Below are 24,806 nucleotides of genomic sequence, written 5' to 3'. Positions count from 1 at the left end.
TTTTACATCAATTTCTCTTTGAGGGGATGGGGGTAGGTATTGTGCTGAATACATGATATTATGTAGAAATGAAAGCTGATTCTAATGGTACTCGAGGCTGTGAAGAAATCAGAAGGGTATACGGTGATAGGTGGGTTTGAAGGGAATTTTGGACAAATGGCTGGGCAGCCTCAAGCCAAATTTGGGACATTAGGCACAAGTCCCTCCCGCAAGCGGGAGGGTGCTTGCGCCCCGCGAGCACAAGGAGGGACTTGTGTTAAGTTCGACTGGCTGGTGAGAACTTGATCTCAATCACTTTTCACCAGCAAGTAAGGTTTAGATCTGTGAAATTTTAGTCTGTACGGGGGGCGTAGATCCTACGGGGAGTCTTCCAGTGTTCACTTTGAGGTACACGGCGGACGCAAAACTCCATAGGACCCCGGCAAGCCCCCCAAGAGGCAAGCTTGACAAAGCCTCTCCGAGGAGGCGCAAAGCGCTCTCCAAAGGAGAGGCTTACCTCTATCTCATCATTGGCCCTACAGACTCGAGTCTTTCTTATAAAAAACAGTGTATTTGTAAATGATTTAAAAACTATAGTTTGTGGTTTGAAAAAAAAAACTGAGTAGACAGACTTGTAGCTCACTAGCCTGCTTTACCATCTTTCATTCTTTTTTTTTAGCCTACTGCCCCTCATAATTACTAGCCCAATCCACCTACTGTGGACTGGTTTCAAAGGGGGCAGGTTACAGAAATCCACCATGTAACAACATTTACAGGATGTTTCTTGCAAGAGGGTAGGGAAAAAGAGGAGTTTGAATTGGGTGAAATTTAACTGAGATCCTGGTGATTCTAATGGTGCCTGCAAAGGCGCGGTGAGAATCAGAATTCTAGAGGGAGGTATTGGGGAAAATAGGGCAAGGTGACATCTCCCCTGCCATTTGTCTCAATCCTGTAGGAGGAGGGTACACTTGTGTTAAGTTTGCCCAAGAGGGGGGTGTTGAAACTCCAGGTTTTGCTCAAAATTGATACCCTTTGGTGGGGCAATTCATGCCATTTTCAAGAGTACACCACAAGGCAAGCTCATCAAAATGATTTCAATTGGCAAAATTTACTGGAGGGCAATCCAAAAATATTTTGGATTGCCAACCCCCTTCCAATTTGCTTTGTATTGCTATTTGGAATGGTTCCGGGCCGTCGCAGGCTGTGATTGGCTCAAAAATGAGGACTGAGTAAATCACCCAGCCAAAAGGGGGGCTCAAACCAGCACCATGTTACTGACCCCACCAGAGCTCCTTGAGAACTATGCTAGACAGACCATACCACTGCAAGAAAAATTCAAGCAACTGCTAGCAGTTGACATGCGTGTGACTGCTGTGGAACTGCTGTTCTAGCCCCAGTCAAACACACATAAGCTTTTTCTGCACAGCCACTGTGCATTGAAGCTTGGTCAGCAGTAAGGCTTGACAAGAGCTTGTGTAATACCACAAGCTTTCTTGGAGTTCTTGTGTGTCAACTGCTTGCAGTTGCTTGACTTTTTCTTGCAGTGTAAAGTGTATGGAGTGATTTGTGTATATGAGCCTGCATTTGTGAGGCTTGATCAGTCATATCCAAAAATGTTCTGGGGAAAATCTAGGAAAAAAAACAGAATGAGATTCTGGTCTGTTTCCTGGAATGAATTCAAATCAATGTCAGACGCCACCAAAGTGTTTTGGATTTTTTGGTGGCTGACCTGATTTCTCTACGCAGGAGGCTGTCAGAGCCGTAGTCAGCATATCTTCCAATGCCGGCCTTACGTCAAGGTCCGCCGTTGGCACATCCTTGATGCAAGGCCTGTGCAGCAAAAGTGCATCAGCACATTGATGAATCAAGGCCTGTGCAAATGAAGTGCATCGGCATATCCTTGACGCAGGCCCTGCCCAACACAAAATGCATTGCACCAGGCTTGCACATCTCAAAATTCATTGCGCAAAACCTGCACAATAGAAGCCATTGGCTGATCTTCCAACAATGACCTTCTGTGAGGGTCAGCTAGCATTCCTACCTCAAAACAATCACAGCGCCAGGCTCAAACGCGGAGGCTGAGCACTCTGTGCTGAACAATTTGGAATGATAGATGCTCCACTTACCACGTAGGTTAACTCTTCATTGAAGGCTGCCAGTGGACAGTCATATATCAATTCCCATTTTTTTTGTAATCAAGCATTCTCCAAACTGTGTTTTTCTTTTTTTTTTTGAAAAAACAGAACTCCTGCAACCTGTTTCTTACAGAAAAAGAGTTACAGGACACTTGATCCAAAAAAGCAATCTTCATCAATTCAAGTTTGCCCAACACGGACAGCATGCCAATAATGACTGATGCTTGACGCGGGTCCGTGTAAGGGTCTGGTGGACCCTCACTGAAGACAATGCTGAAAGGGGCTTGGGACGAGGCTAAAAGCCTAAGATCTTTCTAGGTCCAATCTGTGGGCTTTATTTCTTGGGGCTAGCCGGGAGAGACAAGGTCTCTTGTAAGTACAACAATTTGGAACACTACAAGGAAGAAAGGAAGACCATAGGCAAAAGAAGAGGAAGGGTACTCACCTAGACGGGAGAGACAAGGTCTCTGCCGGACTAGGGGAGAAGAGACTTGAGAACATATACTTGGTCTGCACGGGGGATCACGTAATTTCGTGATCCTTTGTTGTTGGCTTGCTGCTGCTGGAAAGCCTTTGTTTACTGGTCTGCCGTATTGGACGCGTGTCTGACATTCAGTCAAGACGACGGGGCCAGCAGGTAGGCCCAACCTTTTCATACCCCGTTGGCCTGCTCAGAAGGGCTCAAGTTGGTTGGCTGAGGAAGCCATGCCAGTGAATTGACGTGACTGTCACATTGACACAATAGCACTGTTCACGTAAGCTAAACATCAGCAAGATTGAAATAAAGTTTATCCCATTTTGCCAGCCAATTTGGCTGGGAAAGTATGCTGATGTATATCTCTCACATGGTCATAGATTTCTTACGTGAACAGTGCTAATGCGTTGGCAGTGTTGGCATGAAATCCGGGTCGGATGGATCAGAGTCCAGACCAATGTAGTTCTGACCCTTCCCCAGCGTTGACCTGCCTCCGCAGTGGGATTCGCCGCAGACAAGTCAAACCAGACCGCGCTTTGACCCCGCAGCCGGGCCAACACAAACCCAAAGTTGAGATTCAAGCTGTAGTGCAAAGCCCTTAACTATGGGCTCACATAATGCCTATTTATGTTTTTTTACTGGTCAAAGTTCCCTACTTGACCTTTGAAATTTGTCATATCTTTTTTATGACATGATACTGCTATCTCTACTAGACACCAACATTAATAGTTGGATTGTAGTAGTGGGTCTAGGGGAGTCCATATTCCACCCAAAACCTGGCCACTTTTTTAACCCCATGCGTTTCCATGCATGAATTTTACTTCAGCTTAATCCCAGTGACACTACAGTCACCATATAAGGAGAAACCATGACCAATCTTACACTTCTTTCAAAATTAGCAAAGGTTGATTTTGACAAGATTTATCCAAGGACTGCCCTACTGCTAGAACTTGAAGTGGAGCATGATTTTAATTGGTCTTGTTTCATAAAAGCAAGAAGACAGAAAAATCCAAAAATATATATCTTTTTTTTACTTGAAAATTTTGTTGATCAGGGGAGGCAAAGCTGAAATAGAGTCATGTAACAAGGTGTGGTGTCTGTTTATTTATCTTTGATTGTTTGAACTTGATGTTTCCAAACTGGATGTGAGATGATCGTCGTCTGATACTAGTAGTAATTTCCTCCATATCCGCCATCTACCGGTGGGTAATGAAAGCGCATATTTCCTCTATGTTGATAATGTGTCGGTGAGTCTTGAATATCTCTTAACGCGTCTAGTTTTTGCAATTCACTCCAATTTATCACAGTCTGTCCTGGTCCCGATGCCATCGATTTCGCACTGGTTGCGAATTTGAAACTAACATCCTGTACGAACTCGTCATCATTTCCTGAATCATCGGGATTTTCGGAGCTTGACTGGTCTTGTTCGGAGCGTGAACCACGATACTTTTTTCTAATGTTTTTTATTTGGTTTAGATTTTTTAGTCGGTTTTTAAAACCCCTCTGCGTTGTTTTGGTAGTCGCCATGCTTCCGGAAGATTGACTTTTTTCCGCCGCTGCCTCCAGATTGCGGGTTTTAGTGACCTCATCAGCTGCTTGGCCTTTCCAGAAACAGTTGTAGAATCGTTTAGAAAGCTTTTTAGAGTCGTGCTTCCCGTCGGCCAAGTTGCTAGTAGGTTCAAAAGCGTGTGTAAACTTGGTCCCAAGGTGATTGGCTCCAGAAATAGACTGGGCCTGCATGTTTTGTTTGCTGAAGAGCCTTGCTTTGTTTTGCGGTGACGCCGAACTGCCGCCAGGTATCATCATTAATAGATACAAGCATCCGCATAGAACCACTGGATTCATTTTTTGTGAATGTCTTTCAACTGAGGAAGGTAAAGAAAATTGTCTGAGTGATGCGTTGTATGTTTTTTTGCCTAATATCTAATCACTGACTGATTGAGTTGAGTGCCGGTGGTTGGAAGTCCAAAGCTCGCCCGATTAAATAGAAGACAGACCACGTATTGCTTGACCTCTCCTACACAGATGCACCGTAATTCGCAGTCCGGCCCACTCCCAACTAACAGGACTAATCCCTATCATCCCGGGCGCTGAGACATGGACGATGGCCATTGTACACGCTCACATGTCCCTAGTTGCTGTGAGGCGAATAGGGATAACAGCTGGTTTGAAATATTGCTGTGAGGTTTGTGAATGGCCCTAGGGGCTAGGCTAGGAAGCGGCAAAAAAGTGACTCTGGCATCGATCAAAGCTAGTGCTCTCTTTTTTGTAACATTTTCTCCCAGCTGCGGGTCTGGGGCACCCCTGCCAATTCTGTATGACTTGCAAACAAAAGGCTCTGTATGCATTTGTGTTGGTCGGTGATGCCATATTTATCATCGACAAGGAGCTTTTGGCTGTGAGAGCAGGCGCGCTTTTGTTTTACAACAAGAAGTTATCACTCAGATTGGTGCCTCAGGATGATGCGGGGTTTATTTTGAACTGGAGTATCTCAGCTGTGTAAGGAGATCTCGATTGACTCAGAGCCCTTTCCTCCTCGCGCAGAGGGATAAAACCTCACACTTGTTACATTTGACCGGAGGATGGCGCCTCCCACAGAGGCACAGTTCAATTGGCATTGAAGGTCTCGCAAGAAACGAAAATCCTCCCTGAATCCACTTGCGGTGAGAGTGATTTGTATGGAACTTGACGGAGGGTGCAGCCCCCTGCAGATGTCTGAAGCTGGTGCAAGTATTGTACATAGACATAAATCCTCGGCAAGGACTGGAGCGCGCCACTATCGGCAGCGGGGCTGAGATGTGCATACAAGCGGCTGTTATCGTTTCCTTATCGATTTAGGTTTTGGGAAGGGATCAATGCCGACGGAGACTCCAAAGCTTCTGAGCTGACCGCGGCAGACCACGGTAGTCGGGGCCACAGGACACAGCAGTGCGAATGCCGTTCGTTCACCAGCTGTGAGGGATTTCTTCAAACCAGACCCCACCGCAGTCCTGAGACGCCGGCCTGCCGAGTGTCGCAGTCACCACCGGCCCACTTCCGGTCAGGGTCGGCTGCTTGTTGATCGATGGGACTTTAGCAAACTCACTGAACAAAATCAAAACCAACTTCCTGCCCCTTCAGCATTTTCCACCGCCACTGGATTGTTACATGTATGTCCCAAGACTCGAAGTCTCTATCGTAAGAGATCCTGAACCGAGCCAGTTGTAACCACCCGATCGATAACTTGATTAATTCCGGAGTCCATCACATTCTTAATGGGGTCATGGTCCGAGTTCCAATGCTGTGCATATATATCCTCCGCACAATCATATAACTTCAATGGCATCAAACAGGCGAGGAGAGACCGATCTCGAGTAATCAGGAGAGAGAAATGATGGCAGGAAGAAAAGCGACAATAGCAAAAGCGCAGTGAATGGGCTAAGCAACTTTGAATCACTTGTTTCCACGACGACCTCCACGCTTCTTGCGGTCAATATGAGCGCGCAAGACTTTCTGACGGTCTCTCAACGAGGCGCCTTTCTTACTCCTCACCTAAGATGTAAACAAGAGCCAAATAAAATCTTAGTAAAGAAAAACAAAGTGGGGTTGGGTGGGGGAGAGAGCGATTTCGCGGCTTACTTTATTTGAGTTCTGAGTCATAGCAAAAGACTTTTGGCGAGACTTGGCCTCATTAGTGCTACTACCAGTCGCGCCGTTCTTCAATCCTTTCCGTCCTCGGACCTTATTACTTCCGAATTTTTCGCGCCCCTCCCGACCAGCCTGGATCGAAGCCATTCGTTCCTCGTAGTCCTGTTTAGCCTTCTTCTGCTTGCCGATGATATCTCCCTCAGTCACATGGTGCTGTCCTCCACCCGCAAGATCTGCATCGAACGTGGTCAGACCCTGTGGGTCGTGGTAGGCCCGCTTGCGGAGCTCTTTCAGCAGCTTTTGGTGCACTGAGTTCTCGTTCTTCGATCCCGACGCTTTCGCGGCATCTTCAATCGCATTGATCTTCAGCTCGTTTAGTCGTGCGAAATCTGCAGGGGTGAGGATCTGTACACCGGAGATTTTATATCAGTATCTTTCCGCCTGCTTTGTCCCACCCCCGATATTAGGTCTGGAGATCCACTTACTTTTGTAGCTGCTAGACTCTCAGAAAGCGGTTTAGGAGCGTTGCTTCCAGCTTGGCTAACAGTATCACCCTCTTCATCCGATTCGGCACCATCATCAGATCCTGCAGTTTCCGTTTTCCGTTTGCGGGTCGATCTGGACGTTTTGCGCTTTTTCTTGTTTCTAGAGCTTTCTGCCTCATCATCCGAGTCCTCGTCGCTGGAGTCAGATACGTCTAGGTCACTGCCTCCGTCGCTACTGACGTCAATCCAACCGCCGCCATCAGAGTCTGAATCGTCACCGTCGCTCGACGCAACCTCCCAGCCCTCCAAGTCGTCCCCATCCTCATCGGCGCCATCCTGTCGGTCCCGATTGTCGGTGGAGATGGCCTGTTCAAGCAAGTCCAGTCCGGCGATGGAAGAGATTTCACCTCGGATCTCGCCGTACCTGGCCACCTGTTTACTCAGTCCGGGGACGAGCTCGGAGGGAGGCGCGCCGGAGCGAGCCTTCTGCTTCTCCATTGCCGCCTTCTTGCCCAGGTCCCGGCTCTTCAAGATCGTCGGGTTGACCTCTCTGAACAGGCCGAGTAGCCCGCGCGAGGCAGCAATCACGCCCTTGTCCTTACTCTTCCGATACTCCACCAGATCAGCCAGCAAGTCAGGCTCCATCGCCAGCGGCTGACGCCGACAGATTTGGGCTATACTGTTCAAGCCCGCCGCGATGACGGTCGAGGCAACTCCAGGGTGGACGAACTCGTTGGCGAGCTTGCGTAAGCATGGTGTTAACACATCTGGTGGGGTGAGCTCATGGACCGATTCTGCCAGGGAAGCGAGGATCGAAGTGACTTCGAGTTGATGGTGAACGATGTACTTGAGTACATAGGAGTAGAACGGTAGGACTTGCAGTTTGTGTGCTGAGCTGATCCTAGAGAAAAGCCGGAGGATAAGAACCTTGTGCTCAAGTGTATAGACCTTGTCGTTTCGCATCAAAGCTTCATATAACTCTTCTGCGAGGTGCTGTGGATCTTGAATCAAGTGTAGCGCAGAGAAGTTAGAGTCAACGCGTGAGGCACCGGCTTCCTTGGCTCGTTGTAGTTTGGCAGCGGCTTTAATTTTCTTTTCGGTTTTCTTCTCAGTTGATTTCCTCTTCTTGTTGATAGTTTGGACATGTTTGACTTGACGGACGTTGATCTCTTCGTGCTGGTCGTTATCGCTATCCTGATCGTCTGCACAGGCACCCGAAGACTCGGGATCGGCGAGGAAGAAGTGGATGGCGGCTGATTGGACCTTGGTATTACAATGGAAGCAAGCGTCTGCTAGGATTCGAATAGTTTTCGAGTCGTTCCAAATCCCTTTGCGCCACAGCTCGGATGCAAGTTTGACGGCCCACATGGCCTCTCGGCCGCTGGTTTTAGCCTCGGAATGTTGGCCTTTAACCTTGATCTTTTTGATGCCTGTACCTTCCAGCGCTGATCCACCGGTGCCGCTGGGTAAGTTGATCCCGCTTTCGACCATGCTAAATAGAAGGCCTTGGATCGATCGATTCAGTTTTTGGTTTTTGGCCTTCTTGTTTGCCATCTTGATATCAGTCAGGATTGTCTTCAAGATAGAAGCTCTCAAGGTGGGCGATGTAGTCAGGGGTAGCAACGCAAAGAGTACGTGCAATAATCTACAAGGACAATTCAGCCAAAAAAGAAGACAACATAAGTCCATTCAATCATCTCAAAGGAGCCTGGTACTGATGGGAAAGCTTACTCGAGATTAGTGAGCATGCAGTTGGTGGGGTCTTTTCGACGTATGCCCACTAGGGCTTGGACCAATGCTTTCCTAGTTTCAGGCTGTAACCTGTCGTGCCTTTCTAACAAGAGGCTGGATAGCTCTGATGGCAAGGATTTGACGGGTCTGATAGGGTTTTGCTTGGCAGCAAAGCAAGGAGCAGTCTAAAGTGGAAAGAGAGAGAGGTGATATGAGCTTTGATGAGAACAGACTGTACAATCTGTATATGTGAAATCGGAGAAGATCAGATACCTGAGCTAGGAATCCGATTACATCCTTGAATTTGTCTTCGGTCTCCCTTCGGCCTTTATTGTTAACACTGGCGCCGGTTTGAGTAGTGCTACCGGCACCGATGAGGTCACCGCCACCAGCGACGCTGAGCCCGAGCTGGATGACCGACCGGAGTGACTGGTAGTGATCCCATTGGGTAGCAAACTCGGCCGCATACGAATCTGGGTCTCGCTTGATCAAGTTCTGTAAGGCTGGTAAATTTCTGAGTAGGAAGATCGATCGACCGCAAGCAGGGAGAAAGAGTTCAGCCTGAGTCGGTCAACGGATAGAGACTTCTACTGACGCGATTAATCGCAGACCACGGTCTGGTCTACGGGATGAGGGATCCATTGCTTGGTGGTGGCTCGGAAGTTTTGGTGGCCAAGGGCGGAACCACAGACGATGGGCAGCGCAGTGCGCAGTGCGGGTGGGCTGCGCAGCGGGCGGGCTGTGCATGCGTGACAGGTGTCGGGCCTCCACCCGATGACGCAGCCAAACCCAGATTTCGCGGGGAGACCAATACACCACCACCACGACACCAGCAGCAGCAAGAAAACTACTCACGACACGCTGAAGCCATCGATTGGATGAGACTGGAGCAGTCGAACATCGCAAGACAGGAAACATACTCGAAATATCCGCCGATCGCTCCGAACCAGCGCACCTCTATCTCTTAACCCTTCCAGCCGCCCACGATGCAGATGCTCACCAAGGTTGGTGCACCTGGCCATCCTCCAGCGCGGGTGATATTAGAGAACTAACAACATGCCCCCTCCTCGCCTTCCCAAATCAGTTCGAGTCCAAGTCCAACCGGGTCAAGGGGATAGCCTTCCATCCCAAGTTGACTCTCCTGGCTGCTTCCCTCCACTCGGGTAGCATCCAGATGTGGAACTTTCAGATGGGCACTCTCGTCGAAAGATTCGATGAACACGATGGTACCACCCTTCCTCTCTCCAATATCCTGCTCACTACCAACACTAACGATTGGCCATTTTTCCAGGGCCCGTTCGTGGAATCGCTTTCCATCCCAGTCAACCACTATTCGTCTCGGGTGGTGATGACTACAAGATCAAGGTCAGTAGAGAACTATCACTTCAATCGAGCAGACTAAGCCCAAGCAGTCTCAATTCATCCCCTGGCCTTTGTGATTCCCTTGGATATTCTAGGTTTGGAATTATAAACAACGACGATGTCTATTCACTCTGCACGGCCATCTAGACTACGTCCGATCAGTATCTTTTCATCGCGAACACCCCTGGATTCTTTCTGCTTCGGATGACCAGACGATCAGGATCTGGAACTGGCAATCGCGACAATGTATTGCGATTCTTACCGGTCACAAGTAACTTACTTTTTATTGATTCCAAGTTTCTTACACAGGTTGACCACCTCCCTTCTTTCCCTTTTTGACAGCCACTACATCATGTATGCCGAGTTTCATCCAAAGGATGACTACATCGTATCATGTTCCATGGATCAAACGTAAGAAGAAAACAGCCTACACATCTTTGATTATTTTTGTCGCAAAGCTCAGTTGCCTTTCGTTTCTAGTGTTCGGGTGTGGGATATAACCGGACTTCGAAAGAAAACTACCACAGCTCAGCCAATGTCATTCGAAGACCAAGTTCAGCGGGCTAATTCTGGACAAGCCGATCTCTTTGGTAATACCGATGCAGTCGTCAAATATGTTCTCGAGGGACATGATCGGGGTGTCAACTGGGCAACCTTTCACCCTACCCTGCCCCTTATTGTCTCTTGTGGTGACGACCGACAAGTCAAACTGTGGAGAATGAGTGAGACGAAAGCATGGGAGGTGGACACTTGCCGCGGGCATTTCAACAACATGTTCGCGCTTCCTCTATCCTTTGAACAGCAAGCCAATGATTTGAGAGCTGACTAAGATTGACTGTATCAGTTCTGCCGTCTTGTTTCATCCAAAACATGAATTAATCATTTCCGACTCGGAGGATAAGACCATTCGTGTGTGGGACATGAGTAAAAGAACAGCGGTTCAAACCTTCAGACGAGAGAATGATCGGTTCTGGGTGTTGACAGCCCACCCCGAGCTCAATCTCTTTGCTGCTGGTCACGATACCGGTTTGATCGTGTTCAAGCTCGACCGTGAACGACCGGCGTTTAGCTTACATGGCAATACTTTATTCTACATTCGCGATAAGTATGTTCGGGTCCACGATCTGTCGACAGGCTCGGACGTCAGCGTGATTAGCGTCAAGAAACTGGGAAGTCAATATGTCCAGCCGCGTACGCTTAGTTACAACCCAGCTGAACGAGCAGTATTGGTCACTTCGGTATGTGTCCCTCTTCACCATTTCAGGTTCCCTTTCTGAACTAAGAATGACCCATTGGTAGCCTGCCGAAAACGGAATGTATGAATTAGTCAACTTGCCCAAAGACATGAATGCGGGTGAAGTGCGTGATTCATCCTCCGAAGGCAAACGCGGAAATGGACAAGCTGCCTTGTTTGTGGCTCGTAACCGGTTTGCCGTCCTGGACAAAACCTCTCAAACGATCGAAATCAGAGATCTTTCGAACTCGATTACGAAATCAATCAAATGTCCTAGTCCGACCAATGATATCTTCTACGGCGGAACCGCTAGTCTCCTCCTCAGCACCAATACTTCCGTCATACTCTTCGACATCCAACAGCAGAAAGTCGTCTCAGAAATCACCACACCACCGGTTAAATATGTTGTATGGAGCAATGACGGTTCCATGGTCGCTTTGCTGAGTAAACATAGTGAGCTGTTTTTTCTCCTCGTACCTTCCTCATCCAGTCGCTAATTCTGATGCAAAATATAGCTATCATCATCGCCAATAAGGCCTTGGGACAACACAGCTTGATTCACGAAACCATCCGAATCAAGTCTGGTGCCTGGGACGACTGCGGGATTTTGGTATATTCCACACTGAACCATATCAAATACGCGCTACCTCAGGGGTACGTTTCCCTTCCTTTTTTTAATCACTTCTTTTTGTTTAAGTCAACATGGACTGACGAGGATTGGCCCACTCTTATCCAGGGACAACGGTATCATTAAGACGCTCGATCAACCGGTTTATTTGACACGAGTTAAGGGGAAGATGGTACATTGCTTGGACCGAAACGCTAAACCCAAAGGGATTCCAATCGATCCCACTGAGTATAGATTCAAGCTAGCCTTGACACGTAACAACTATGATGAGGTCTTGCACATCATCCGAACATCAAACTTGGTCGGGCAAAGTATAATCGCTTACTTGCAAAAGAAAGGATTCCCGGAAGTATGTTCATACTGCTCTCACCTGTTTCTTTATTAAATTTCCTGACATCTCTTTCATCTTAGATTGCTCTCCACTTTGTTCAAGACAAAACCACTAGATTCGATTTGGCTATCGAATGTGGAAATCTCGAAGTCGCGTTGGAAACCGCCAAAGCCATCGACCGACCCGCTTCTTGGAATCGATTGGGCCAACAAGCCTTAAAGCAAGGCAACCAAAAAGTAAGCCTAAACATCTGAGTCCCCAAGATGACCAATCGCCACTCGTATTCACCTAATGTCCTAAAACTCATCCTCCAGATCGTTGAAACCTGTTATCAACGAACCAAAAATTTCGACCGCCTCTCGTTTCTTTACCTCTTGACGGGGAATACCGAAAAATTGAATAAAATGGCCAAGATTGCCGAAATGAGAGCCGATCATATGTCAAGGTTTCACAACGCTTTGTACCTTGGAAACGTCAAGACACGAATCTCAGTGCTAAAGGATGTTGGTCTGTGTAAGTGACCAATTTGACGACTACTCACTCTTGTTTCTTTTTACAAAAAAAGAAGAGTTTAACTCAAAATTCATGATTTCATAATTCGGGTAGATCCCTTGGCGTACTTGACTGCCAAATCAAACGGATTGGACGATGAAGCTAACGAAGTCTTGGAAGTGGCTGGATTGACTGAAGAGGAGCTTCCCCCATTGCCACCGCTCAAGAGCAGCCGTCTCACACCACCTGGAATCGTGACGGCGAGCCATGATTTCAACTGGCCATGCGTGGGCACTAGTGAAAGCTTCTTTGACCGTGCTCTTACTCAAGCTTCCGGAATGGATGCCAACGCCAACCCGATCGATTCGCTTGGAGGTGCCGGTCGTGGCGATCCATTGGATGAATGGGCAGCTGATGACGGGGATGGGATGGATGTCGAAGGAGATGCAGGCGAGGAGGCGGAAGAAGCTTGGGACATTGGCGGTTCTGAAATCCCTGGGGGAGCGCTTGATGCTGAAGCGGGAGAATCGGAAACCATGGGTGTCGAAGAAGATGGGGCTGATGGAGAAGTTAAGGAAGGTGTCCAGGAAAGTGAGCTGTGGGTCAAGAATTCACCGCTGGCCGCAGATCATGTGGCCGCTGGATCGTTTGAAACTGCTATGCAGGTAAGCCTGTTTCCAGACTTACCTCAATTAACTGACCAATACGAACCTCTCAAGCTTAACCTAAAATACTCTTCGCCCTATTTAGCTACTCAATCGACAAGTGGGAGCAATTGAGTTTGCACCTCTTAAACCATTGTTTCTGTCGACCTACCAAGCTTCGAGAGCTTACCTCCCAGCAAGTGCATGTCTGCCACCATTGGAAGTATACTTGCGTCGAGATCCCGAAGATGTCAACCCACGAAACGTTCTTCCGGCCATTGCACGCAGTTTGCAATCTATCACTCAGACCGAGCTCAAAGCTGCCTACGCCCATTTCCGAAAAGCTGAATTTAACGAGGCTTCGGCCAAATTCAGATCAATCTTGCAATCTCTCTTGCTGGTCGTTACGAAAGATGAAGCTGAGCAAAACGAGGTATGGAGATCACTTACCAATTCATTGGGTTGGCAATTGTTTTGAAAATCCTTAGCTGACAATCTTCTTGCATCGTGATAGTTATCGGAACTGATAATCACCTGTCGAGAATATCTGATTGGACTCTCACTCGAGATTGAGCGTCGACGAGTGGCCAGTTCCGAGCCTGAAAATCTTAAACGACAGCTCGAATTGGCCGCCTACTTTACGCATTGCAAATTGCAATCAGTTCATTTAGTTCTTGCTCTCAGATTGGCTATGACCACCTTCTCGAAATCTAAAAACTTCGTCACTGCGGCCACGTTTGCTAAACGGTTGTTAGAATTAAACCCAGCTGCTAATGTTGCTACTCAGGTGAGTCCGAGAGAGATTCTTTCAATGTTTTGTCCGGGTGCAGTGGCTTCTTTCTAATTAACTGACTACTGACTTGATCGAATAATAACACCCTTCAGGCCAAGCAAGTACTTTCGGCAGGAGATCGTACGCCCAGGGATGCGATCGAGATTGATTACGACCAATTCTCGTCGTTCGATATCTGTGCTGGATCGCTTACGCCGATCTATCGACAACAGGAAGGAAGCACTGGCGGAGCTGGCTTCGTCGAGGACCCGTTCACCGGGGCTAGATATAAGCCCAAGTTTGCCGGCTCGGTTTGTAAGGTCTCTGGCGTCACCCAGGTCGGTAAGAAGGCCGCTGGGTTAAGATCTAGGGTTTGATTCTCCAATCTGTTTTTTGCTGTTGGAGATCCGAACCCTCTTAGAGTAAAATGATCAAAAACAAAAGATGATGATTTTCTTTTCTTCTGGTTTTATCACGTAATCTACCAAGAATTGCATTGTTAAATACTCGTATACTCATTCCTCTTGCCTTCAACTAACAGAACGCAGTTTTGTTTTGTTTTCTTTTTTCCTTTGTTTAGTGCTGTCCCTCTCAATTCTTCAACCAAAACATTTCCTTTTCTTACTTCATTGTGTCCTTATTGCTCTCTCTACTCCTCATGATCACCATCTCCTATCATCTTTTTTGTTGTTTTTATTTGGTTTGGTTTGGCTTGGTCTGGAGATTATCAATTTTAGATCTAAATATATACGTGCATACATAACGAGAGCTTGTATTTAAGGTGTTCAAATATGGTGTTCAAAGTTGGTTTGCATAATTTTATGCATGCATAAATCATAAAATCATAAAAATGTTTTGGTGAGGAAATTTTGTATTACATAATCAGACAGTCATATTGCCTGCAAAAATGATTTTATGATTTTATGATTTATGCATGCATAAAATTATGCAAACCAACTTTGAACACCATAAAAGTTGAAATCATAAAATTTTCATTGCATAAAATCATAAAATCATAAAACTTTCAAATGATGATTTTATATGCACCATTTTAGAAATGTTGCTCTAATTTGAGTGTTTGGGTGTACATATTTTTTTCACCTCAGAATTTCATGATTTTATGCAAGTCAACTTTGAACACCTTAATTGTATTTCTGTTCAAGTGACCATGGAGCCTCAAAGAAAGAATTGGTGTAGCAGGTACCGGGCAAGTATGGATTGGGACAAGCGTGGATTTGTCAAAGGTCTTCATCATCTTGCTGAATAGTTTCTTCAGCATTTTCTAGCTTTTTGAGGAGCCAATCTGCTGATGATTCAAGCAATCCTTCAGCAAAGTAGTCAGAATGAAATTGAAGTGAAGTAAATCAATATAACCGGGTTGATACTCAAAGGGTTGATATCAGAGGTGACGGGAAGGACCAGTATCTCCCAAGACCCTCACCATCAGTTAAACCCCATCAATTGTTGACCCAATGGTTATATTTCACCTGGCACAACTATTCATGCACATAAGCATGAAACACTGAGGTCCCAAAGCGGAGATTGGTGATTTGGTTACTCAAGAGCCCTTGCTGACAAAGGGAATATCAGATCAGGATGATTAAGCCGCTTGCATTTGGATTCAGAGCAGATTGGATTTGGTGCAAACCTTTTGGATGTGAGTTTCAAGGTGGCATCCGATGTCGTCCAGGATACCAAACTTATGATTTGGAAAGTTGAGCAAAATGTTCCATAGGAGAGAGATTGGATAGTATAAATTCTCACCAGTCTTATGGATGTTAAGATTCATCAGTGGGACATTGTGTCAACAGGTACTTGCAAAGAGTCCGTAGTCATCACACTTATCCCAGGTCAAATTGTTGCAATTATCATCCGCTGCTTTGTGCTGATCAGAGCATGGTGGCTAATAGTTGAAATAAAGGATGTGCCATATCAGGTGGTGTATAAATCTGTCTGTCAAGAAAAAGAGACAATAATCTCTCACATTGATTCCTAAAGCAGACTGTTCAGTCTTTTCAAGCGCTACAATATCCAAAAGTATCTTTGAGGGTGGAACAAAACTATGGGGGTACTGGTCTTTGCAAGGCTCATCTTTGCTGGCATATGCGTAATGACACTGCTGGAAGTTACCATCCATTGCAACAACGGTGGGCCAATACACTAACATTATTTGTTAGTGTAGTGTATTCTAGCCAAAACCAGCTAACAATAACAACATTTTCTGTTATCTCGTTTTTTGTGTTGCTAACAATACAGGAACTTGCCCAGGAAATAGTGATGGATAACAGCAATAACTGTTATTGTATCCTGTTAGTAGCAATAAAATGCCTATTATTGTTGTTATTGCTGTTATTTCCTGTTATTGTTAGTATGGATACTTGTATCTGAGATAACAAATGACATGAATTTGGGAGTCAATAAAATGGCTACACTAACAGTTATTTTCCAATAACGTTAGTGTAGTGCAGTGGCCCATTGCAATTTGCAATCATCACATCAGGTTCTGCTGCATGTTCTTTGGTTTCGTCTTTGCTTGGCCCAAAGTAACAAGGGCACTTGCTTTCCCATTTGTCAATTTTTAGTTGCAGGCCATCTTCAAAAAGTTGTCTTTGCCCGTCCAGGATGCGATGATACAGATCAATGCAGTGAGTAAAGGGGACTAGTTCTCTCCGCTTGTGATTTGATCCACGGTTGAATAACAGGCTGTCACAGCGAGTATCTAGAAAAGCTGAGAGTGATTGTATGAACGCGGAACCAGATACTGCCAAGGCTTGCCATAGGAGATGGTGTTATTGGACAAGCCAAATTTAAAAGGCTGTTTGAGGCATTTCAGCTGAGCAAGCAAAGTAGCCGTGATGGATCAATTGGATAGGGTCTAGATGGTGTACATTTGCAGAACAAGATGAGCTGTATTGGATAGAGGGCTGAGGTATCAATTGAGAATTAGCAATATGATCCTTCAGATGGTATGGAAAATAAGACAATGTTTACCAAGGAGATCCACAAAGTCAACTCTGTGTGTGTGAATCTGATCCGGTTCACATGTGCATGATGGCAGGGGTGCTTCAAAGTCAATGGTGGGGCGCATCCAGTTGAGCGTGGTTTTCTGGCAGAGGAGGTAGGTGGCCAGAGCTTGGGTATCAATCAGACCCCATTGATGAATTATGCGCTCTTTTCTTTTGGCGTAGCGGCGAAGGCAGAAATATTCTGCATGAGCAGCAATTGGGTTATCACCATTGTGATTGTGGTCTCCATGGCTGTAATCAGGGAAGCTTCCTAACAAGGGTTCCACCCTTGGCGGTGATTCTTCTTGTCTCCTTTGGTGAGTTGTTGACCACGGTCCTCAGCCTGCAACAGGATGGTGAATTCTTCCTGCCAGCTGTACTGATTGAGCATAATGACGGCGCTCAACATCACCCTGGTATGAGTTGTGCCTTACGGTCCGGCTGCACCAAGAGGTCCCAGTGTTCAAGGTCCGGTGGAGAGTGTTTGTCCGGCGGTGTCGCCTTGGGCGGGGTTGCTGCAGGTCAGAATCAAGTGGACGCCGCAAGCACAGGTGCGGGTTGGAATCACCAGGGGAGACTTTTACGTGTCAGAATCTGAGCTCTTCAGTCCGCTCACTTTCTATCTTCCCTGTTCCTGCTCCTGTTCCTGTTCCTGTTCCTGTTCCAGTACCTGTTCCAGTTCCCTGTTCCTGTCTCAGTCCCAGTACCCGTTCCCTGTTCCTGTCCCAGTCCCAGTACCCGTTCCCTGTTCCTGTTCCTGTCCTCTGTCCCAGTTCCTGTTCTGTCCCTGTCACTGACTTCTTACAGATGTTAGTTTAGTTTGTCTTGTATGTTACATGCTGTTAGGCCCCCTCTGGATCTTGTGCAGGGGGCTCTCTAGTTGTGTATACGTGTCCGCTCCTCGAGTATGAAATAACAGCATTGAGTCTGAGCCAAAACAACTCTAGCCCCACCTGAGCCACCAACCTTCAGCAAAGCTCCTCTTTCAACCCCTCCTCCTCGCCTCTCAATCCCTCAGTCCTCAAGTGAAACTTCAACATTACGCACTCTCCAGAGAGTGCCAGAGTCTAATTTTATGTTGTTCTGGGTCTGATGTGAGTCAGATGTGGATTAGGAAATCATTGATAAATTCTTCAGAAGTCAATGGGAAGTGTGTCAGAAGTGATGCAGAATTATCACAGGACCTTGTGCAATGTTGTAGAGAACCATTTAATTTTCTATGTATAACTTAATTACAATCTGTCATGAAACCATAGTTAATCAATGCCCAACTATTACTCATTTATGGCGAATTTCTGTTGATCAATTTCTCTATGTCAAAGGGGTTCCAAACAATGTAAATGTGACCTGCGGGGGCTTTCATGGCTTTCTGACCAGTTTTTACTTGTAATGGAGCTGTGAAAGGCGCCTTCAGTGATCTGTCACCCTAATTTACGCGCGTACACAAAGGTGATATTTATGGTGTTCAAAGTTGGATTGCATAATTTTAGGGTCAGCCTAAATGCACTCCAAACTTTTACTTCATGCACTCCACATTTTTGGCTTTGGGGGGCCAGCACTCCAAAAAAGTTGGAGTACCTTGATTTTGTACTCCCAAAACATGGAGTCCCCAGATGGGCACTCCATGTTTCTTGGAGTACACAACTGGGTACTCCAAAATTGACCAAAATAGGGCAGTGCGGCTAGATGCACTCCAAAAAAAATGGAGTGCAAGCCCAAGCACTCCACCTTTTCAGTGAAGGATTTTGGCTTTGCACTCCAGCTAGCAAATGCCAAATGGAGTGCATTGGGGTGCACTCCAAGTCTCCTTTTTTTTGGAGTGCCCACAGCAATCACACCTCTCGATGCATTGAGGGGACTCACACGACCGGTCATCCAGAGGACTCATACCTCTCGATGACCGGCGCGGACCGGTCATCAGTCACACCTCTCGATGACCGGTGTGTACCGGTCAACGAGGGGAGGTGCTACTCTCGATGACCGGTCTTTACCGGTCATCGAGGGGACTTCCACCTCTCGATGACCGGCGCGGACCGGTCATCAGTCACACCTCCCAATGACCAGCACAGACCGGTCATCGAGAGGACTCACACCTCTCGATGATTGGTCTGACCGGTCATCGAGAGGACTCACACCTCTCGATGATCGGTCTGACCGGTCATCGAGGTGAGTCACATTTCTCGATGACCGGTCAGACCGGTCATCCAGGGTAATAACACCTCTCGATGACCGGTGTGTACCAGTCATCGAGGGGAGGTGCTACTCTCGATGACCGGTTGGTCTGACCGGTCATCGAGAGGAGATGTTACTCCCCTCAATGACCAGCACAGACCGGTCATCGAGAGATGTGACTCACCTTGATGACCGGTCATCACCGGTCATCGAGTGTTATTACCCTTGATGACCGGTCTGACCGGTCATCGAGTGGTGTGAGTGGTGTGGAACTCCGACCGGTTCTGGGCCGTCGGCAGTTACTGGAAGGGAGAGTTGCGCTGTGCGCTGCCTTCGCGGTGGTCCGGAAAAGAGATGAGGAATTGAGGATAGCGGAAGTTGGAGGGGGATTTGTTGAGAGACGACAAGGTGTAGATTCCCGTCGGCGGTAGTTTGTTGTTGAGGATCTGAAGAGGAAAGGAGTCCGGCGAAGAGGGCCGGAGGATGTGATCTAAAGAAGGGATTCGGGGAAATGTGACTCAAGGTGCTGAGAGTTTGAACTCAGAAGACACACGGACTCAGAGAGGGATCAATAAGATTAAGATTCTGGATGGATGATCTGACACTGCAAGAAAAACTCTAGAAACTGCTTGCAGTTGAGACGCAAGATCTCAAGGCAAGCTGTGCCTCATGCAAGAATCAAGCACTGGTTGATTCCATGCACATTGTCTAATTTATGCAAGAGTGAGTCTAAGGTACAAAAAACTAAGTACAGGAGTTGATACCTGTGCAAATCCCCCTTTCAAGTTCAAATTCCCCTTTCATGTGCACATACCCCTTTCATGTGCACATACCCCTTTCATGTGCACATACCCCTTTCATGTGCACATACCCCTTTCATGTGCACATACCCCTTTCATGTGCACATACCCCTTTCATGTGCATATATCCCTTTTGTATACATTCACCCCTTTCATAATGTGTACATGGCCCTTTATGTACACATACCCCTTTCATGTGTGTATATCCCTTTGTTGTGCATGTATCCCTTTCAAAATGTGTACATACCCCTTTCATCATGTGTTCATGACCCTTTCATGTTTACATGTCCCCTTTGAGTTTTTTAGATCCCTTTCAATTCCCTTTTATCATTCAGTTGTACATACCCCTTTCATGTGTGCAAATACCCCTTACTGCACATACCCCTTTCATGCATAAATACCCCTTTCATGCATACATACCCCTTTCATCATGTGTACATATCCCTTTTATGTTTTAATACACCTCCTCACATTCCCCTTTCATGTGTACATATTTCTTTCATCTGTACATATCCCTTTCATGTGTACATACCCTGTTTATGTCATTCTGGCTGGATTCAATGGTGCATGGATTGTTTAATAAAATTAAATAAAAGGGTGCTCAGGGGTGCTCATTTGCCTCAGCCTACTGCATGAGCACTACAGCATGTTCAACATTGAGATGCTGAACAAGGTACACACTCAAGGTGCACCAGCACGGAATTTGTGTGCTTGACTCCAGCTTGAGCTGGAGCTTGGTTGAAGCTTGCTGCATCTCAACTGCAAGCAGTTTCTAGAGTTTTTCTTGCAGTGTGAAAAGCCAAAAGAAAAGGGTTCAGACAAAGTCCATGCCGCCCCATCATCTGAGTTCAAACTGAACTCAGACTCTGGGAGCTGTGAAATGTTGTGGACAGGTCATCACACACCTGCGCGCCTCTGCGCGCGCAACAACAAGAAGGAAAAGAGAACAGAACACAACCAAAGAAAACACAAAACAACACACCAACCCACCACATAGCTCTCCATCCAAAAGCCAGCATATAAGAAAAAAAAGAAAAGACAAACAAAACAAACCAAGAAAGAGAAGGAAGAGACAAAACAGACAAAAAGAAGGGAAAGAGGGGGGGAGGAGATCCTGAAACGCCTTGAGAATTGAGTTCTTGAGACTGGAGGATGAAAGCTGAATACCTTGAGGACTGGATACACTCCGCACACTGCTGATTTGATCTGAATCACCGCCTGTACCATTTGGCGCACCACAGCGGTGTGAGCCCTCTCGATGACCGACCGGTCATCGGGAGCATCGAGAGGTGTGAGTCCCTTCAATGACCGGTCTGTGCCGGTCACCAAGGGGAGCAGCACCTCCTCTCAATGACTGGTCAGACCGACCGGTCATTGAGAGTAGCACCTCCCCTCGATGACTGGTACACACCGGTCATCCAGAGGAGGTGTTATTCCCCTCGATGACCGGTCTGACCGGTCATCGAGAGATGTGACTCACCTCGATGACCGGTGATGACCGGTCATCAAGAGGAGGTGTTATTAGCCTCAATGACCGGTGTGACCGATTATCGAGGTGTGAGTCCCCTTGATGACCGGTCTGTGCCGGTCATCGGGAGGTGTGACCGGTCCGCGCCGGTAATCGAGAGGTGTGAGTCCCCTCGGTGACCGGCAGAGACCGGTCATTGAGAGGAGATGTTACTCCCCTTGATGACCGGCACAGACCGGTCATCAAGAGGTGTGATTTCTGTGATTTCCCTCAATGACCGGCGGTCCGGTACAGACTGGTCATTGAGAGGAGATGTTAATCCGCTCAATGCCGGTCTGTACCGGTCATGGATATCAGGAGGATCAAGTGGGGTGTGTTTGTACATAGCCCAGTTGAAGTTGTAGGCACTCCAGCTCTGGCTGGAGTGCACAGTACTGCACTCCCCTTTTGAGGAGGAGAAATATCAGGAATGGAGTGCTGGGGGAATGCACTCCAATCTGATGGAGTGAGACTCATGGGCACTCATTACATTTCCTGGCCACTGGAGTTCTTTGTGGTGCACTCCAAAGAGTCTTGAGTCCCTGGTTCTGCACTCCAATTGACTTGGAGTACTCTAGTCTGTACTCCAACAATCATTGGAGTGCACACTCCATACACTCACTTTTGGAGTGCTTTTGGAATTTTTTTGGAGTGCATTTAGGCTGACCCTAAAATTATGCAAACCAACTTTGAACACCATAATTGGCAAAGTGAAAAAAAACTCACATGCATGTACATGGAGACATTGGAAAACAAACAAACACAAAAACAACTCACAAGCTTATATATGTTAAGAAGCCAAGATGTCTATCTGAAATCTGGGACCACACACCTCCAAGCTTGACTTGACTCATATTTTCACCCTACTTTTATCCTTTTTTTGGCTCAATTCTAGATGATACTGGCCTTCTTTAGGGAAATATGCCAATTCAGATGGGCCTTTCACATAATTCTAACAGGGATGTACATGTTGTTGATCTGCAGGAGGCCCAACCTGCAATTTGTAACAAACTTGCACACGCACACATGACAGTTACATTGGCAAAGTGAAAACAATTACCACCTTCATGCGCATATAAATAATATGAATTGAAACCCAATAATTCATCTTAATTACCAAACACTTCAAATTGAACTATGCTTTTATTGTGGCCATTATGTCATAGTGTTTTCAAACCCATTTCAGTTGTTTTCCAGTTGACTTCTGCATGACTTCTCAATGTTTTATGCATGAATCCAGGATCAGTTCCAGAATTTTTCATTAATTCTTGCACTAATTTCATCAAAGGCATCCAGCACAGTTAGGGAAAAAGGGTACAGTATGGCACTCTCTGGAGAGTGTGTCAAAATCTCCCCTGGTGAATTGAGTGGATGCCGGGGACCTGGGACACCATCTACAGTCCAATGATGGGGGCCTAGGTGTCAGCAGATTGGGGTGTTGTTGCTTGATACGGGATGCTGGACAGGTCGGGTTGGGTGCTGATGGAGCGGTTCAGGTAAGGGGTGTTGAAAAACATTTACAAGTGCGGTTTGCATGTGTATGTAAAACCAGGAATTGAAAAGCAAGACTGAGACAAAAAGTGAGACGAGCCAAACTGCTATTGGATAGCCCCCGGGGGGCCCCTTGGCAGGCTATTGAATAGTCAATTCACAGTCTATTGGGGTGAGCCAGCTGGATTTGCCCAGCTGGCCGGGATGACGCCTCTCAGTGAGCTGGATGCATATGCATTCAGCTTGGAAGGAGGCATCATGCTGGCCTGTTAGTCTGAGAGGAGCCCTTTGGGGGCAGTCCCTTGTCTTTGCAAGCTAAATACATCTTTATGCATCCAGCTCCCTGGAAAGAGTCATCCTGCGGAGCTGGATACATGTATACATATGTATTGAGCTGGCTGGCTGGACACATCCAGCTTGCTGAGTGGATTCCTCTTGGCAACACCGCAAGAGCTAAGCTTCTCTACAAAAAGCGGTGCTTTTGTGTTATGGAGCTCCGCTTGGTGCTAGGCTGGTGGCAGCGCTGGGAGGGGAAAAAGTGTTGGGGTTACTGCCCTCACAGATTGGTCCAGAAAGAGTTGTATGGATTTGAATTGTGTAATGGTCGTGGTGGGGAAGGAGGCGCTGTCTGGGTCTTGTGCAATGATTATGTAGATTTCTGAATGGGGAAAGGCTAATGATCTCTCCCCGGCTCCCTTATGATTATGGGAGCTGTGACATGTGAGTACAATGTAACATGTCCCTGAGGTAAGCTATGGCGCGTCCTCGCGGCTCATAACATTACCCCGCCCTTAACGCCCAAGCCCCCGGCTCTGCGTCCTCCCCTGGGTAGCATTAAAAAAACCACGTGGGTAAAAAAGCTTGACCCATCATTTAAACCTCCTTTTCCTCTTGTGTTGTTGCGCCGCCTCCGGGAACCTCCGCAAAAATCCCTTGAGTAGTTCCTTGCAATGGCCAAGATTGCTCTCCGGCTCCCAAGAGTTGTCCTCCGGACCGTAGCCCTTCCACGCAATGAGATATTTGGTCTTAATCCCCCTCTGCCTGCAATCCAGTATTTCTTCCGCCTCCCATTCCTCTTCCCCTTCCACCATGACCGGCGTTGGCTTTTCCGCGCCACGTCCAGTTATTGTATCTGGTTTATGCTTTCTAAGGACTGATACATGGAATACAGGGTGTACTCCCCGCATTGAAAGAGGGAGTTTCAGCTTATACACCAACGGTGAAATCTGGTCAGAAATAGAAAATGGTCCTAGCCATTTGTGGCACAATTTTGGGCTGGGTCGTGTTGTGGAAATGTGCTTGCTGTTTAGCCAAACCGCGTCCCCTGGCTTCCAGTACGGTGTTTCCCTGACGCCTTTGTCGAACTGGGCTTTCATGGTGGTCTGCGCTTCCTCAAGGGCTGCCTTCAATTCTTCCTGGACCTGATTCAACTTCCTCATCCGCTCCTCCATGATTGGCACGCACTGATCCTCTGAAGGTATTCTGCCGTAAGTCAAGTCAAACCCGGAATTCGCCCGGAAAGGTGACATGCCGGTCAAAATATGAGTGTTGTTATTGTAGGAAAATTCCGCCATCACCAATAGAGATTCCCAATCGTCTTGCTGGTACCCAACAAAGTGTTGTAAGAACTGCTTGAACGCTTTGTTAAAAATTTCTGATTGGCCGTCAGTGCAAGGGTGATACGCAGTCAACGGACATAGTTGGATTCCTAGTTGTTTGCTCAGCTCCCATGTCACTTGTGAAACAAAAATACTGCCCCTGTCTGATACGATGGTTTTGGGTGTGCCATGTAGCCGCTATATTTTCCTGAGCATTAGATCTGCTAAGCCGTCCGCCATCATGTCCTTCCGACAGGCCACAAAATGGCACATTTTAGTTAGTTGGTCTACCACTGTCAGTATACTGTTGCAGTTGTTTGACAATGGTAGGTTGGTGA

At 47.0% G+C, this 24,806-nt stretch overlaps 3 protein-coding genes across 3 annotated transcripts; 1 reads left to right on the top strand and 2 right to left on the bottom strand.

The window, feature by feature from the left end:
- Window positions 1–3,756: 3,756 nt before the first annotated feature.
- Window positions 3,757–4,434, bottom strand: PtA15_2A59 (uncharacterized protein; the record flags this gene model as incomplete). Its single annotated transcript, XM_053166635.1, has 1 exon — window positions 3,757–4,434. One exon carries the CDS (start codon window positions 4,432–4,434, stop codon window positions 3,757–3,759), a length of 678 nt encoding a protein of 225 aa, XP_053017303.1.
- Window positions 4,435–6,021: 1,587 nt separating this feature from the next.
- On the bottom strand, window positions 6,022–9,074 carry PtA15_2A58 (uncharacterized protein; the record flags this gene model as incomplete). Its single annotated transcript, XM_053166624.1, has 6 exons — window positions 6,022–6,120; window positions 6,208–6,621; window positions 6,702–8,346; window positions 8,433–8,617; window positions 8,706–8,946; window positions 9,028–9,074. 6 exons carry the CDS (start codon window positions 9,072–9,074, stop codon window positions 6,022–6,024), a joined length of 2,631 nt encoding a protein of 876 aa, XP_053017302.1.
- Window positions 9,075–9,418: 344 nt separating this feature from the next.
- PtA15_2A57 (uncharacterized protein) lies at window positions 9,419–14,272 on the top strand (the record flags this gene model as incomplete). Its single annotated transcript, XM_053166613.1, has 16 exons — window positions 9,419–9,436; window positions 9,517–9,658; window positions 9,724–9,797; window positions 9,890–10,065; window positions 10,137–10,205; window positions 10,275–10,568; window positions 10,639–11,032; window positions 11,094–11,481; window positions 11,544–11,682; window positions 11,765–12,005; window positions 12,068–12,223; window positions 12,302–12,500; window positions 12,594–13,144; window positions 13,230–13,556; window positions 13,638–13,910; window positions 14,009–14,272. The coding sequence occupies 16 exons, from the start codon at window positions 9,419–9,421 to the stop codon at window positions 14,270–14,272; spliced, it is 3,705 nt and encodes a 1,234-aa protein (XP_053017301.1).
- Between the last annotated feature and the right edge of the window lie 10,534 nt (window positions 14,273–24,806).

This window comes from Puccinia triticina, chromosome 2A, assembly GCF_026914185.1.
Source record: "Puccinia triticina chromosome 2A, complete sequence".
In the NCBI taxonomy this organism is placed as follows: domain Eukaryota; kingdom Fungi; phylum Basidiomycota; class Pucciniomycetes; order Pucciniales; family Pucciniaceae; genus Puccinia; species Puccinia triticina.
Note: the sequence above shows the minus strand (reverse complement) of the source record. Positions and strands in the feature narration are given on the sequence as shown.